We start from the raw sequence: 17951 nt of genomic DNA, 5'->3' as shown, positions 1-17951 counted from the left end.
CACCTTATTTCTTCCTTTCTTAATGTAGACCGAGGTCAGCATTAGCTTTCTTGCATGCTGCTTGACACTGTTGACTCACGTTGAGTTTTGTGGTCCACTAAAGCCCCCAGACCTTTTTTCAGACAAGCTGCTACTTAGCCATTCCTCCTAAGAAAAATATTTTACTTCTTCCCTATTAAACTTCGTTACTATTAACAACTTAAAAATATTTTTTCACTTCTTTTCTCATGTGATTGATGGACAGACATCAAGAGCTAACACCAGCTGTTTTAGCCTCAGTATCTATGATTACCTAACACAGAAACCATTTGGGGGCAAAATTTAAAAGGAAATCAATTTAACCAAGCAACTAGTCAACTTTGAAAATAACTGATAAATAACCAGTTACTAAAAGGTTGTTTAACTGGATTAAGTGATTATTTTTTAAAACTTGCTCTGTGTTCATAGGCATAGCCTTTTGGGAAGTACTTAAATTGTCTAGAATGTTATTGCAATTTTGTTTTTTAAGTTTCATATGATTTTTGAAACTTTTACTTGCATCATTTTTATTGAGATGAGGCATCTGAAGAATTTTGCAAAGATAATATTTGGGTCCTTTTAGGATATTTTTCATTGAAAGCTTTAGAATCACCTTCGGTGATAATGAGTCAGTTTTAAGGTATAGTAGGAGGAGAAGAAAATATGGAGAGTAATTGGGATAGTGATGTCCTAAATCAAAGGGTGAAGCCAGGTCAAGCCAAATTAGCCATCATTTATTAAATTCTTACTGCATTCCAGACACTGTGCTAAGAGGCAAAAATGCTAGTTTGTTACATACTAATAGTTAATAGCACTTTAGGGTTTACAAAGTGCCCTACATGTCTAATTTCATTTGATACTCTCAACCACTCTGTAAGGTAGGTACCTTTATTATCCTCATTTTGCAGATAAGGACACTGAGGCCAACTAAGGGACTTAATCCGAGCTTACAGATCTAGTCTGAGGCAAGATTCAAACATGACTCTTTCTGACTCCAAGTTCAGCACTCTATCCATTGCGTGATCTAGTTGCCTATAACATTTAAAGCAAAGTACATTTGGCCCCATCATTTCAAATATGGGTGGCTAGGTGACACAATGGATAGAGCCTGAACTCAGAGCCTGAACATCTTGTGAGTTCAAATCTGACCTCATACTCTTACTCGCTGTGTGACCCTGACTAAGTCATTTAATCCTGTTTGCCTTAGTTTCCTCATCTGTAAAATGATCCGGAGGAGAAAATGGCAGACCACTCCAGTATCTTTGCCAAGAAAACCCCAAATGGGGTCACAGAGAGTCAGACATGACAGAAATGACTCGATGACAATATTTCAAATATCTTCACGATCATAGCAAGGATTCTCCTATGCCAGAGGGAGTCAGTAATCATTGGTTAGATGAACAAGGTGGCTCTAGCAGCTATATTGTGGTTTGGTTTGCCCCCCACAGGGAGACACAGCATGAAGAGGACACATAATTGGAGATACTTGTCTGGGCCTCTCAGTTAACCAGTAGCTGCCCGAGACAGAAGTGAAAAATAACATATAGGAGAGGCTGTGTGGCGGAGAGAAAAGAATACTGGGTGTAAGGTCGGGGCAGAGACCTGAATTATCGGATCATGAACCTAGAACTGCAAAGAACCTTAGAGGTCTGCCAGTCCAACTTGCTCTTTTTACAAATGAGCAAAGGAAGACCCAGATTGAGAGATATCTCCTCAAGATCACACGGGTAATAAGTGTCAGAGCCAGGATTTGAATCCATACATTAAAGGACAGCTGATAGTTATATAACATTTTAAGGTTTTGTAAAGTTCTATAGTTTTGCTTAGGAAAAAAAAGCCACTCTATAGACACAGATAACCTCATTTGTTCCTTATAACAACCCTGTGGAGACAGGTACTACAAATATTTTAGAGATGGGTGAGTTGAGGCCCAGAGAGATCGAATCATTTGCTCCTAGTCACCTAAATAGAAGTATCAGAGATAGGATATGACCATAGGCCTTCCTGATTCTTCATCCTGTACTGCTGGCATGTGACTCCAGATGCGTGATCCTAGGTTGAACACTTGACTTTAGGAGATCAGAGAAATAATATGGCATAAAGTCTTAGAGTCAGGAAGAGTTGGATTCAAGTCCTCCTCCTGACCCCGGGCAAGTTCCTTTATTTCTCTGGGCCTCAGTTTCTTCATCTTTAAGATGAGGTAGAGGCAGCTAGATGGTGCAGTGGATAGAGCACCAGCCCTGAAGTCAGGAGGATGGGAGTTCAAATCCAGCCTCAGACCAAATTCTTGACATTTACTAGCTGTGTGACCCTGGGCAAGTCACTTAACCCCAACTGTCTAAAAAAAAAAAAAAAGAGGTGGTTGGACTTGAAATAACCTCTTAAGGTCCTTTCTAGCTCTAAATCTCTGGCCCTATTATTCTTTCAGTGCCCGTAGGCAATTTTCTCCAGCATATAAATTATAGAGGAGATGCTGGTCTGCATTATCGGGAGGTCAGGGAGTAGTTCTCACACACTTATGAAATCACAGGTCCAGACCATCCCACCTCCCCCATCAAAAAAAAAAAAAATTAAAGAGGACCATTTATTTCACAGGATTATTGTGAGGATAGTACTTTGTAAAACTTAAAAGATTGTATGATCACCCTGTTGGGAAGACCCTTTGCCTTTTCTAATCTGTAGGAAGATACACTCCCTCCACTTTAGGAATCATTATATCCTTCGGGGTTTTTTAAACATTTTTTCCCCTTAATTTTGAGTTCCAAATTCTATCCCTCCCTCACCCATTGAGAAGGCAAGCATACGATACCCATTATATATGCGAAGACAATGCAAAACATATTTCTACATCAGCCACATCATGTTGGCAGACAGGGCCAGATAGTAGTGGGAAGAGTAATGAAAAGCTTAGCTAAGTGGCTAGTTGCCCTTGGGCATGTCACTGTTTCCCTCTAGATATCCACAACTGTAAATTGGAGATCCCTCCCTCCCTACCACACGTGGCTGGTTGTAAGGAGTAACTGCCGGAATGTTTGTAAAACATCACATAAACTTCAGCTCTTCTTTCGTCTACATGCTAAGTCCCACTCTCGGTGGGGGTTTAGCTGGACTTTGTAGCTCCCTCTGTAGCAGGGGGCTATGAATATGGCAGGCTGATGCTGTTGTTGTTTGGCCTTCGTTCTCAAAGAGGACCATGTCACAGAAATGTTTGCTCAGTTGTGGTGAATTGAACTGCTCGGGGAACTGGGAAATAACCATTGTCCCTTCCTGGTAGCCAGCTTGCCATCCCTTTGGAGCTGATAGTCTTTGTATCTCTGACGGCCAGCACAGCGCCAGGAACATAGTAGGTATTTAATATTACTTGTTGGTTGGTTATTTTTATTTAGTCTTATTTAAAATCAAGTTGAATATTTCATTCCAAAAATTAAGGAAAAAATCAACGCAGGGTTTGATTTTTTAAAAATATCATGGCCTCCTTATAATACTCAATGAAATAAGAGATGTTTGGGCTGAAGTCAAGGCAGAAAATCAACACCTAGTTTCTTTTGTAGCAAATAAACCCAGTTTGCCAAGGCTGCATGGAGCAGTAAGAGAGTGGTCATGGCCAGGATGCCAGATGTGTTGTTCTGGAGGACAATGGGGACTTGTGTACACATTTTCTATCTATGAAAGGAATTCTGTGCACAACTGTAGCTGCTATGTTAAGTATATCTGTTTCTAAAATGTCCCTTAAAAATTATAACCTCCTTTTAATGGGGAACATAAATTCAGTTAGGCTGAATGCCAGACCCCCTCAACCTCAGTCCAGGAATTTTCTTTTTCCATTACAGTGTCCTCTTTGACTGCAGCTACACCACAAGGGAACACTCAGCATTTTTAGCTTCTTAATTATTTTTAGTTGTAAATTTGGGCATAGAGGGCACATTGGTTTATTTAACCTGGTCATCTTTCCCATTTCTCATTAGATCTTTTATTCAGCTTTGAGAAAAGCATTCTGGGGGAAAGCATAGGCTTCTTTTCCTAGTTTCCCAACTGAAAAATACCATTTTTTATCTTGAAAGACTGATATAAGTAAAGGACAGGTGAATAGGTGAATAAAAGTTAGGCCTCTTCAAAAGTGGAAGGGACTAATTCAAGACATAGTAAGGTCCCCATCACTGATGGTTACTGGGTGGAAGCTGGCCCTGCTTGTTGGGAATATTAAAGAAGAGATTTCTGTTTAGAAGCAGTTCGAACCTCACTGACCTCTGAGATTCCTTACAGCTTCTATAAATTATGTAAGTGGAAGGCAAAAAGACTTCCTAGAGGAAGGGGTCACACATGTATGTGTGAATAATCTTTTAGTTAGGAAGAATATTTGCTTTTTTGTTGTTATTGTTGCTGTTCATCAGTCATATCTGACTCTTCATGACCGCATTTGGGGTTTTCTTGGCAAAGATGCTGGAGTGGTTTGCCATTTCCTTCTCCAGCTCATTTTACAGAGGAGGAAACTGAGGCAAAGTCGAGTGACTCACCCAGGGTCACACAGCTAGTAAGTGTTTAAGGCCAGATTTGAACTCAGAAAGATGAGTCTTCCTGACTCTGGGCCTGGCATTTTATCCACTGTACCCCTTAGGGGTTCCAAATATTTGCTGTTGTTCAGCCATCAGTCACTTAAACCCAATTCAGTTGCAAGTCATGTTATCATCTTCCTGATGTCATGGTCCCCTTTGAGAACAAAGGACAAACCACAACACAACTGCTCAGTATAAGGCATAGAAATTCTCCAGGACCCTGTTCATTTATCTGGATGCCTACCCATCTCACTGATATTTTATAAGCAACGTTTATAAAATGCTTTGGGCTCTTCTGTTGTAAAGTATTGTATAAGACCAAAAAAAAAAAGCTCTCAAAAAACAAAAATGATAATTTATTCTGCAAGAGTTCTTACCTGAGTTCAATCCCTCCTGGTAGGTCTTAGGAAAGAAATCAGTAAGCTAGAGTGTGCCCAGTGGAGGACGACAAGGAGAGTGAGGGGCCTCAGGATCATGCCATACATTGATTGGTTGAAAAACTGGAGGGCATTTAGCCTGGAGAAGAAAAGACTTAGAGGAAACATGATAGTTATCTTTAGGTATTTGATGGACTGGCATAGTGAACAGCAATTAGATTTGTTTTGCTTGGCTCTACCAAGAGTTGAAGATGGCAGAAAGTCAAATTTAGGCTCAAAGGCTCTTAGATTCATAGATTGAGAGTTGGATGGGGCCCCAGAGGCCACCAACTCCAGTCCCCTTATTCTACAAATGAATACCAGAGGCCCAAAGAGGTTAAGCGATTTTTCCCAAAGTCATACATGTAGTAAAGCATTGGAGATGGGATACAAACCTAGGTCCTTAGTCTCCACTGGTATTCTTTTCCACTGTGCCATGATGAATACAATGCCTGAGGTAAGGAAAACTCCCTAAGAATTAAAGCTGTCCTAAAAGGAAATGGGCTGCCTGAGGCAGTAGGTTTCTCCTTATTTCAAGTCATTAATTAATCAGTCAACAAATATTTATTGAACCCTCAGCTAGGTGCCGGGTGCCATGCTGTGTACTGAGGATAAAAATACGAAGAATGAAACAGTTCCCATTTGCAAGTTTACATTCCTATGTGGAAAACAAGTACAAGTACTGAGTAGCCTATGACGTCCCTTCTAATCTGAGATTCTGTGATTCTTGTCCCACATCTATAGATAAAAGGAATGTCAGGTGACTAAATGCCTATTTAATGGCCAACAGAATTTGTGAAGTTATCTGGAACATGTAGAATGGAGCTTTAAAAATGTCTTTTTTTTTTAAAAAAAGTGATTCATTTCAGGCACTGTGATAAAGTGTGTTGGCCCCACACATGCACTTGTGCAGTTCAAACATGGAGAGGCTCGAGTCGTGCCCATCATATTCATTACTCCCGTGGGCGGTGCTATGCCCTGTCCAGTTCTACAGGTAGGAAAAATAGCAATTCTTTAAGCTACCTTTCCCACTGTTCACTCTATTCTTCACTTCTCACAGCACAAAAGGCACAGATGACACCACCACACTTATGTTCTTTGGTAAAGTATGACTCTTTGTTTGACTATTTGTTGAAGAAATAATATTAGCTCCTCTTTCTGTGGCTCAAAGCTACCATTTTCCTCTTGCTAATTTATAGTTGCTTAATTAACTCCATACAATGTAAATAATAATCATATTGACTTGCTTTTGCTAGAAATATTATTACCTTGTTTCCAACAGTATACAGGGTAACAGAGGGGCTGTAATTTGCCCAGGATTTATCATCTTTTCTTAACTTTACAAGAATAAATTAAAAGTAATTTATGATCAATGCACATGCCATTGCTTTCCCTTGGCATAGTATTTAACTAACTGTATTTTCTAGACCTTAAAACATAATTAGCCCTCAAAAGTTTATACGACTCATATTTGAATGGATAATATTTGTGGTACCATGGCATTTTCTCATCTAGTTATAAATTCATAAAAAATTTAGTGGGTCTGATCACATATCCCTTACATCACTCTAACTCTAAAAAGTCAATTAGTGATTAAAAAAAAAGATGCAGAAACAAGCTTTGGAAAGATAAAGTTTCACAATGATTTGCTAGTTTTAGTTATTACTTGGTTGGTAAGCCAGTTGAAAAGCAATCTGTCAAAAAAGTATTGAATTCACAGTTGTATGGGATCTTGGAGATCAATTTCTAGTTTGTTCTCCATGCTTAGCAAGGTGCCTGGCACATAGTACATGCTTAATAAATACTGACTGATTGCTAGAGTGGTTAGTTGGTTAGTTGATCTCTGGGATCTCAGCATCCCAGAAAAGCAGAATTTCAATGGAAATGTCTCCTATAGCAGCCCATTCCCTTTTGGGACACCTGTAGTTGCTAGCAAGTTATTTCTTATATGGAGCTAAAATGTTTCTTGGGGTAACTTCTACCATTTTTTAGTAGTTTTTGCAATTCAGTTCATATCAAGGACCTCCTATATGCAAGGCACAGTCACAGGTTCTAGAGATCCAAAGACTGAAAATAACATAGTTCTTGACCTTAATTAGCGTATATCCTGTTGAGGTAGGGAGACATGACTTGTATATAAGTAAGTGTAAAAAAAAAAAACAAACGATGGTTTGTCATAGGGCAGAGGAGATCCACAGAAAGTTTTCTAGGAAACTCTTTTCAGTTGGCAGTAACTTCAGTAAGACGACACAAGCGGGTCTGCTCTCTTCTCAACACGTCAACCTTTCCGTGGTGTGGAATCAAAGCACTTGGAGTTCAGATACTGTGTTGGTCATTTACGATCTATGTGACCTCTTCACCTCACTGGGCCTCAGTTTTCTCATCTGTAAAGTAAGGCATTTGGACTAGATGATCTTCTAAGGGCCTCCCCAACCCTGAACTTATAATCCTAGCAATAGTTAAAGTAGCCATCATTTGTTGTTGTTGCTGAGTTATTTCAGACGTGTCTGACTCTTTGTGACCCTATTTGGGATTTTCTTGTCAAAGATACTGGAGTGGTTTGCCATTTCCTTCTCCAGTTCCTTTTACAGTTGAGGAAACTGAGGCAAACGCACAGGGTCACACAGCTAACAAGTGTCTGAGGCTAGATTTGAACTCAGGAAGATGAGTTTTCCTGACTCCAGTCCAGGCACTCTATCCACTGTGCCACCTAGCTGCCTGAGACATCATATCTTACCTCAATCATCTCTTCTCCAGGCCATAAATTTACTCAACTCTTTCAACTGTTTCTTATAAGACATTTTGTCAAGTACCATTCATTTCCTCTGGATGGACTTTGGTTTATCAATATCTCTTAGGATATCAGTTCCAGAAATGAATAAAGTGCTCTAGATGGGGTCTGACCATCAGAAAGTACCCTGAAATTATTAGGACTGTGATCTACTTATCATCCTTGGTAGTTTAGTAAAACTAATTTCTATTGTTTCTCCATGTTAAAATTTGCTAGTGTTGACATAGGGATAGGGCCTGCACATGTGGTTTCATTAGTATAGGGAAACCTCAGGTGAGGAAACTCCCTCTACCAATTCAGGCTGGTCTTTTCTCCTTTCTCTGCAACTTAATAATATTAGAGAGTTTCCTCCAACCTGAGAATTTAAATGATTTGTCCGTGGTCACATAGCCAATATGTGTCAGAGGCAGAATCCAATTTCAGGGCTTCTTGCTCTGAGGCTGGTTCTCAGTCCTCTGTGTTATGCTTGCCTTTTCAGCATTGATATGTGGTAGTTAAAACTCTTAAAAAAACTTAATGTTGCCTAAACTTATGTTAGCATGATGTATTTATTCTAAAGGCAGATTATTCTAAATAAAATACATTCTTCTGTACAGGTTGGAGACTATGTATTTGCCAAAATTGTCATACGAAAAGGATATGATTTCTATGTTCCGGCCATTATCACAGCAACACCCAGTGAAGATGAGCCATATGACCGATTCTATACTGTTTTGAAGTGTAACAACAGAAGAGTAAGTAGGCCTATATCAACACAATGACACCAGGCTGAAAGAAGACTGTGGGAGAAAGAGAGAACAATTTGGGAAATAGTCATTGTAATAATTCACCTGGTGCCTTCATGATGAAAATTATGAAAACTATAACATAATTGATTTATGTAGTGGCTGAGTATAGAGGATTACATGTTTACAGAAAGAAAAATGGAAGTATGTTCTGGTTGACATCCAAGTAGGTAGAGTTGTATATTGAAATTCAATTGAATCAGTGCCAAGATTGATTGGTTGATTGATTAAGAACTTGTTGTGTTGAGTGCCATCCACAGAAACAACACCAACCACCACAAAAACACTATATAATCTTCCCACTGCTTTCATTTTTAGTATTATACATACTGACATGGATACGTAGAGCAGGCAAATGGACAGTGGGATAACCACATTCAGTAGGGGTAGTAAATTGAGGCATTTGGCACTGCTTTTGAAGAAGGTTTACTGGCAAGAGTATGAAAAACATATGAGCTTGGAATGATTAAAGGCATAAGTTAAGGCACAGAGAAAGATTAACCAAACAATCAGAAAGCATTCATTAAGCTTCTACTGTATGCCAGGCACTGTGCTAGGTACTGGAAATACAAATGCAATGAGTTTATCCTAAGGCAGGGGGAGGGAGGAAAAATCAAGCACTGTATATGCAGGATAAATACATGGTAGTTAAATACAACACGGTAGTTGGTTCCCAGGGAGCAGTGTTGTGACTGGAAATCAAGAGAATTTTCATGTAGGCAAGGTTGCTTGAGCTGTAATTGAGAATACAAAACAGCTCATGGTGAAGGGCTATAGAACACTATAGGACAAGATGAGAAACGTTAGGGAGGTAAAGAGCACAGTAAAAAAAAAAAAGACAAAAAAAGATGCTGCCTTTGACAGGGTTAAAAGAACAGAGGAGTGACTGAGCTGGCCACAGGAAGCTGGGCAAAAAGCAAGTCTGGGAAAGATGTAACCAGAGTCTGACCTAAGCAAAGAATGTTGGGATTAGAGAGTAAGGGGCAGATGTGTGAAAAGGAGTGGATGGATGGCTTTGGAAACCAATCTTTCCTTGGGGGGGAAGGACAGAGAGGAGTCAAATAAGACTTTGATGAGTGAACCAATAAAACCACGAACAGATTCTTAACCCTGACTTTGAACTGCTCTCTTCAGACCTACCCTGTTGAGGAGAATAGCACAGAGAGCTCTGCTCACTACCAGCATGGGGCAGATTGGGGTAGAAATGTGTCCAAATGTCGGCTATTGATGACTGAATGGTCTCTATTGTTGTCACTATAGGACTTTTGCCTCAGAAGCGGTCTTATTAAAATCAGCCAAAACAAATATGCACTCTCTTGTTCCTTTATAAGTTCTACACTGATGAAAGAACCCCCAAAGTAAGTATGCTCTAACTTCTTACTTCCTAAGTTAGATGGTGCCTTCCTCTTTTATTTTCATCCTTCAGTAGAGAGCAATCGTCCTTTGAGTATATGGAGAGAAAGGCAGAGATGCGGTACGTTTTGCCTGAAAATACTTCTGTGATTTTATCCCTTAATCTTCATTTGTCTATTGAATGCCTATTCTATATCCATGAATATTATTTTGAAATTCTTGGAAAAATCACACTCTTAGACGATTAATGGTGAGAGCAGCTCTCCAACTGTTAATTAGGACTCAAGAAAAGCAGCATTCTCACACACTGAGTACATAATAGCAGGGTTAGACTAAGTAGGGCCTCTGTTCAAGTCCTCCTCTGATGGCGTGGAGGCGACTCTGTGCCAGCCCCAGAACGTCCTACTGACCTGGAAAGGCTTGAAGGCAGGGCCAGGTAAGATGTGCATGTATGTCTGTTTTCTGAACGTTAGCCTAGCTGAGTTTAGAGAGGCTCATTAGCAGTTTGCCAGCAGAGTGATTCATTTTTTGGCCACGGCAACACTTAAAATCAGCTGTGAACTCTGGAAGACCTGGGTTCAAATTCTGCTTCAAACATCAGCTCTGTGACCCTTAGCAAATCACTTCACCTGTCTGCCAGTTTCTTCATCTGTAAAATGGGGGTAAAAATAGCATCTACTTTCCTCCAGGATTGGTGTGAGGATCAAGTGAGATAATATTTATAAAGCGCTTCGTAACTTTAAACCACTTTACAAATGCTAGCTATCATTATTATTATTATTATTTGCAACCATCAAGATATTAGTTACACCAGTGAAAACTCAAAGTATTGAAGTAATATGGGGAAAATACCAAACTGTAATTTCTTTAAGCTCTTAAGGAAAGAGCTTTAAGTTTCTTTAAATACTTTGCCACCTGTATGTATCTCTTACAGTATACTTTGATGTTCGTTCCTCTTGTAAATAGCTTTAAATTTTTTTAAAAGGATGATTGAGTGGAAATTTATGTTTGTCTTTACCTCTGAGATTACCACATGTAGGCATCGTTGCTCAAGCTGGTGGTAGTGTATACCATTTGTAAACACAGTGCCCTGGTTCTTGATTCATCTTGCGTAGGGCTATTGTAACTGGCTCCTAATTGGTTTCTCTGTTTTTGGTCTCTGCCGACTTCAATATATTCTCCACACAATCACCAAGTTGATATTCATGAATCACAGATCTGAACAGATCATTTCTCCGCTCAAAAATCTTCTTTGCCTCCCTGTTGCCTCTGGTATAAAATGTAAAAAATCCTCGGTCTAGTATCATCATCATCTTCATCATCATCATCATCCCCCATCATCATCATCGTCATCATCATCCCCCATCATCATCATCGTCATCATCATCAGTATCTGTATAGTGCTTTAAGATTTGCAAAGTACTTTGTAAACATAAGTTATCTGATTTGATCCTCACAATAACTCTGTGAGGTATTATTATTATTATTATTATTATTATTATTCTCATTTTATAAGCAAGGAAACTCACGAGGCTAATTAATTAAGTCCCTTGCCCAGGGTTATCCAGTAAGGAAGTGTCTGAGGCATGATTTGAGTTCCAAGTGCTCCATCTACTATGCTACAATTATTTTGGAGTCTTCCATAATCTGGCTCACACTTAACTTTCCCCATCATGATTCATGCTCCCCTTCTTCATACGCTCTCCATTCTAGATAAAGCAACTCCTTTTTCTGCCCTACATGACATTCCATTTCCCACTTTCCAGTCTTTGCAAAGGTGTCCCCATCTGGCCACGTCTGGAGTGTGCTCCTTAGGACACCTTCTAGAATCTCTGTCTTCCCTCAAAGCACAACCTAAGCACCCATCCCTAGGTGAGGCCTCTTCTGATTTCCTCCAGCTGTACTCCAAGATAAGTGCTCTGCCCGACTTGAAATTACCATCTATATGTTTCATACAGTTACTTCTCAGTGTAGACATTATATCTGCCACCAAAATGTTAGCTTTTTGAAGGCACTTTCCTTTTTGTATTTGTATACCTTGAATAGTACTTTGAATACAATAGGTGCTTTAAAAATATCAGTCATATTTCCAACAAATATGACAGGGCCTGGGGCAACTAGGTGGTACAGTAGATAGAGCACTGGGATTGGAATCAGGAACACTCCTCTTCATGAGTTCAAATCCAGCCTCAGACACTTCCTAGCTGTGTGACCCTGGGCAAGTTACTTAACCTTGTTTGTCTCAGTTTCCTCATCTGTAAAATGAGCTAGAGAAGGAAATGGAAAACCATTTCAGTAACCTTTGCCAAGAAAACCCCCAAAATGGGGCCACAGAGAGTTGTATATAACTGAAATCACTGAACAACACATAACAGAATCTAGCACACAGCAGGCGCTTAAGAAATGGTTGTTGGTTTTTTGTTTTTGTTTTTGTTTTTTGCATTTGTTTATGAAAAGTTTTGTGCTAGGCCCTGTATTTACAAAGATGAAATAAAACTTAGTCCTTGCCCTTGAGGAATTTATAGTTGAGTAATTCAAACAAGCCAACCTAAATAGGAGGTAATATGACCCAAAAGAACAAATGGTATTGCAGCATATCAGTGAAAAGTATTTTTATTTATGGCCCTGGTAGCTTGTCAATAATTCAGTCATATAAAATAGCCCTGACTTCCCAGTGGTTATATTCAGAAATTTGAGGCGATCTAGAATGGCTGAATTATAAAATAATTATATTGAACCAATTCAATGATTTATTTGCTTGTCTAATGAGTAGATTCACTGTTCAACATGACGTTGATTGTCTATTGCTTCTATTTTCTGCTGCGGGGTTGTGCATAGTTAGCTAGCTAATGTATTCTCTAAGCCACCGTAACTTAAAGACATTAAAACTTCCCAGCATACAAACCTTGATTTAGGAACCTGAGATGGGGTAACAAGTCCCGAGCTGTTTTCATCAAAGGTCAGTAGCCATTTGGTTGGTCTCAGCAGGGTCAGTTCATTGAGTAATACAGAACCCACTTCTCTGCCCAGTGGGGAGAAGACCTGCCATGAACGTGGACATTCTACATACACACTGTTGTCGATGTTGAGTCATTTCATTTGTGTCCGACTCCCTGTGACCACATTTGGGGTTTTCTTGGCAGAGGCTTGCCAAGGTTTGCCATTTCCTTTTCCAGCTCATCTGACAAATGAGGAAACAGAGGCAAACAGGGTTACATGACTTGCCCAGGGTCATACAACTACTAAGTCGCTGAGGTAAGATTTGAACTTAGGAAGTTTTCCTGATTCCAATTCTGGTGCTCTATCCACTGCACCACCTAAATTATGGACATGTGCCTAGCCCCCAGGGGGCAGCTTGCTTTGAGGGTATAGCCAGGTGCAATTGATAGAAGGTTCAGAAGTAATAACTTGGTCATATTCTATTCTTCCATTGGTGCAGCTGGTGTGCAGATATATGCCCAAAAGGAAACAACTGTATGAGTTAATTTAAAAATTCTCCTGTTCTGTCCAAATGGGTTTTAAAATGTTCTGAGGGGAGAGAGAAAGCAGAGTCCCCTTAAAAATTAAAAAGCAGATCTGCCAGAGGTTCCTGCCAGATAGAATCAATGGATTCAGTTCAACAAAGATTTAGCCTGCTGTATGCAGAAGGATGTAAAAGCTAGCCTCATAAAGCTTATGGCACAGAAAGAAATAGAGATAAATGATGAACAACTTCAGCAGCAAAAGGAGGAAGGAATTTGAAGTGAAATGCAGAAGTGTGTGGTTGCCAGAGAAATGTCTTACTGATTGGGGAAAAGGCCGTCTTGAGGAACTTGCCCCTAAGTGCTGCTCCTATCATCTATCAGCATCTTTTTAGATAAAACTTGACATGGTTTCAGAAGGTTCATATCAAGTAAGAATCAAAGCAAAAGCAAAACGTCTGATGGTGTTAACTGCGCCTGAGGCTGGGTGCAAAGTGTTATCCCCTCAGCTTCTGGAGAGTTCTGAATTTGGAGTCAAAGGACCTGTGTTCACTACTTTGCCTACCTGGGTGACCCTGGGCAAGCCACAGAAGGAGTCTCTCTGGGCCTTAGTTTCCTTATCTCTGTAAAATGAGGAGACTGAATTGGATCAGTCACCTGGTAATCATTAGCATTTATTAAACATTTACTAAGTGCCGTCATTGTGCTAAGCACTGTGAATATAAAGAAAGGCAAATATATTTCACAGCCCTGCCCTCAAGGATCATACAATCCTAATAGAAAGTAAAATTATCTCTGAGGTCTCTTGTGATTCCAAATCTATGTTGCTGTGAAACACGTACAGTCCCATACCCCGCTGTTTGTCTCCTTGGAGCCAGTTGCACTCCAGAAGGACACATCAACATAGGAACAAAAACCCCCAGGGATTCCCCTGTGGCCCCCCTGCCTCACTGCTCTCAGAGTCCTAGCTGACTCTCCCTCAGTTTACTCCAATGTATCATTGGGGGCATCTGTAGAATTGTTAGGGACTCTTTTCAGCAGGCCAACGTTACATTGCAGTGTAACCCAGTACAATGCTTGCTGTGAGTAGAAAATACTGGTAGAGTAATCCATAGCGTGCCTTCTGGCTGCATCTCTTCCTGCCCACTTCCCGGGGTCCCATGCTGTTGCCTTCTCCACGTGGCTACCTTGGAGTCATGGACTTCTTATCTCTTTAGGCACCTACTGTGTACACGACATTGTGCTAGGCACTGGGGAAATAATGGCGAGAACAAAACAATAGCGAGAGAAAACAAAACAAAAACAAAAAAAGGAGCCTACATTCTACGTGGGTTTGGGCAAGAGGGTGGAAGGGAGAGAAAACATGGACACAGATGAGTATATATTAAATAAAACAAGGTAATTTCAAGGGGAAGGTTTTCACAATGATTTTGAAGTTACTGTATGAGAAAGGTAAAAGTTAAAGAAGGAAAGAGAATGGAAGAGGCAGGTTGACTTGGATTCCTAACTGTGTTATGAGAGAGTTTGTTAATGGAACATCTATCTAGGAAAAGCTGGGATTGTTTGACATCAAGAATAGGTCATACCAGAACCTCTATGTGCTACAGCCCCTCTGAATTCTTGCATTTCAAATGGAATTTGCCAACTATGGGCCAGTGAACTTCCATTCCCAGCAAAATTCCAAAATGTATTATTAGAGAGCCTATTAATGAGCATCTAGGAGAAGCAGTGATGGCCTGCTTTGCCTTCATCATTTGCTCTGGCTTTTGAGTTTTGTGGGTCATTGTCAGAACAATTGATTGAGCTCCCCCTGTGGGGGGACAGATTGCTATATCAAGGAGATGTAAGAAGGGCATAAAGTAGGCCCTCTGTCCTCAAGGAGCTAACAGCCTGATAATCAAGATGATCTAAATCTTTGAAATAAAGTGTTGCCTCATCAGCCAATCTAGGGAACTCAAGCATCTAGAACCCAAGGCCAATAGTTCAGTTCGTGCATCTGACCTGATGTAACTGGTAGGTGATCAACCATAAGGGAGGTGGGTCAGTCTTAGACATCTCAGTGTTACAGCACCGATCCAGTATTTCATTTTGTATTAAAACACCAGACCACAACCTCAGGTGTCAGAGTACCTGAACCAAGTGACTTCTCCCTGATAAGGTCTCACTTTTGAAAAGAGTCTGGCTTCTTGGAAAGGTTAGAAACACTGGATCTAATAAAATGAGAAATAAGGCTGGTTCTTTTTCCTCTCCTCAGGAGCAAAAACTCAGCTAGAAAGGAAATGATTGTATTCCTGATTATTTAAATTTATATCTACTCTTAGGGTCCAGCAACATTCTTTTAATTCATGAGTATGATTGTTCAATCTCAATGTGGTGGATCTGGAGAAGTTGGCTCTGAAGAGAACAAGGAACTGACTTCCCGACGTCTCAGCTGTAGCTTTGGTTCTGGTCTACGGTTCCGTCTTCCCATTCCCAATTCCTATTTCACAAAACATTAGCATCTCATTAGCTCTGTTTCTTGAGATCCATTTGGTGGTTTCCCAGGAAGCCATTTTGCTCTGCAATGATACCCTGGTGGGAATCATAATTCTCAGGTTATTTAATGCTCTTCCTTTTTTACTGCATTACCTTGCTTCACACTGTTTTCCTTGCTGTGGCTTGAGGAAGTCATTGATTGAAACATAAAGATTCAATAGCTGTCTATGCTATGACTTTAGATGAATCACTTCCCATAATCTGACACTGGAGGTAATTGACTGTTTTCCTCTTAGAGGAAGCCGTGTATTTGAAATTGTTAAACTATGCAGTTGAAATCGTTAAGCTATTGCATGTCATTAACTAGTTTAGTAATTTCAGTGAATGTCAGGGGCCCTTTGGCTCTTCTTGGAGAAAAATCTGAAGATTAAATGTGCCATTTCTAACCCCCAGTCTTTGTGTGCACTCTGAGGAAAACTCATAGACTTTTGCCTCCACATGAGGTCTCAGCCACTGGAAGTTTTTATCATCCGTGTTTCATGATCTAACTTTTAAGTTGAGGGGAAAGAGAAGGGTGAGTAGAAAACATGCCCCTTAATCACCTTTCTGATGCAACAGCAAATTTATGAAATAAAACTCTTCTGACAGCCAAGGTGGTATAGAGGAAAATATGCTAAATTTACTGTCAAACGACCAGGGTTTAATCCTGCTTCTGTTGCTTTATTTTCTATGTGACCTTGAGCAAGTCATTTCTCCTTTAGTGGGGAAATTATCTGTCACTTATCCCCATTTACCTCAGTTCCTCATCTGTAAAATGGACTGGAGAAGGAAATGGCAAGCCACTCCAGTATCTTTGTCAAGAAAACTCCAGATGGGGTCATGAAGAATTGGACGTGACTAAAACAACTGAACAACAACAACAAAATGTCTAGATGGTTGAATGAGATACTCTCTCGGGTCCTTTCTATCTCTAAACTCTTATGATCTAAAACCTGTAAATGATTGTTTTCCTTATCTGGTGCAAGGTTTTAACAGTGGCTAGAATGCTGGAACTAGAGTCAGGAAGACCTGAGTTCAAATGTGGTTTCATTCACTTACTAGCTGTGTGACCCAGGGGCAAGTCACTTATTAACCTTTGTCTGCCTCAGTTTCCCCATTTCTAAAATAGGGATAATTGTAGCATCTGCTTCCCAGGGTTATTGTGAGGACAAAATGAAATGTTTATAGAGTGCCCTGCAAACCATAAAATGCTATATAAATGCTAAGTTACTATTGATATCATTGTTATGTTAGACTAATAAATCTTAATCACTGTATGCTCATTAAATCAAGACTATGCTTATGAATGTAGACACTAGAACCTGCCCCACTGCCTCTTCCCCTCACTAACCTTCTTCCAAGCACAGCTGGAGTATTATCTCCTGTATGAAACCCTTCTTGATTCTCCCGGTTGAAATTACCTTGTTTTACTCAGCATATACTTATCTGTCTGTGTCTCCTCAGTAGATTGCAAACACCTTTATTTTGGATTTTGTATTCTCAATACCTTGCACAGAATAAATGCTTAATAAAGGTCTATTGAATTAAATTGAACTTACAGTTTAGGATACACACATTGAGAGACATAGAGCTTAGCACACTGCCTAGGGCACATAGTAGGCATTTTAAAAAATGTTTATTGACAGAGAATACACTTGTAGCAAATGAAGGAGAGATACATATAGGCCAATGCTGATCACATAAGAGGCATAGTTTTGTCTAAGGTGACTTTGGAGCCTCCATTTGGAGGCTCCCTGGGTGACATCACAGAATGTCAGTTCTCATCCCCGATTTATATTGGGGAAATTTGAGACCCAGAGAAACCTAGTTCAAAATGGCATTTCTGTGTAGTGATTGTGCCCATCTCCCTTTCAAGCTCTCATTTTATTTATTCCAGTTGAGAGAGAGACATTGGGCTATTTTTCACTACTTTGCCCTCTTCCCTCTAGTGTTAATTATTTTTCTTTCTTTTTCTTTCTTTCTTTCTTTCTTTCTTTCTTTCTTTCTTTCTTTCTTTCTTTCTTTCTTTCTTTCTTTCTTTCTTTCTTTCTTTCTTTCTT

The 17951-nt window shown here is 39.8% G+C and overlaps 1 protein-coding gene across 1 annotated transcript in view; it reads left to right on the top strand.

Moving 5' to 3' along the window:
- The window catches only part of VWA3B (von Willebrand factor A domain containing 3B), a 202179-nt gene that overhangs the window by 180155 nt on the left and 4073 nt on the right, over positions 1–17951 (top strand). The window contains exons 25-28 of the mRNA XM_027856651.1: positions 5857–5981; positions 8375–8512; positions 9824–9921; positions 13565–13567. Coding sequence (XP_027712452.1) covers positions 5857–5981; positions 8375–8512; positions 9824–9921; positions 13565–13567 — 364 coding nt within the window. The remainder of the gene's footprint in view (positions 1–5856; positions 5982–8374; positions 8513–9823; positions 9922–13564; positions 13568–17951) is intronic.

This window comes from Vombatus ursinus, unplaced genomic scaffold, assembly GCF_900497805.2.
Source record: "Vombatus ursinus unplaced genomic scaffold, bare-nosed wombat genome assembly UNPS02011591.1, whole genome shotgun sequence".
NCBI classification, from domain to species: domain Eukaryota; kingdom Metazoa; phylum Chordata; class Mammalia; order Diprotodontia; family Vombatidae; genus Vombatus; species Vombatus ursinus.
Note: the sequence above shows the minus strand (reverse complement) of the source record. Positions and strands in the feature narration are given on the sequence as shown.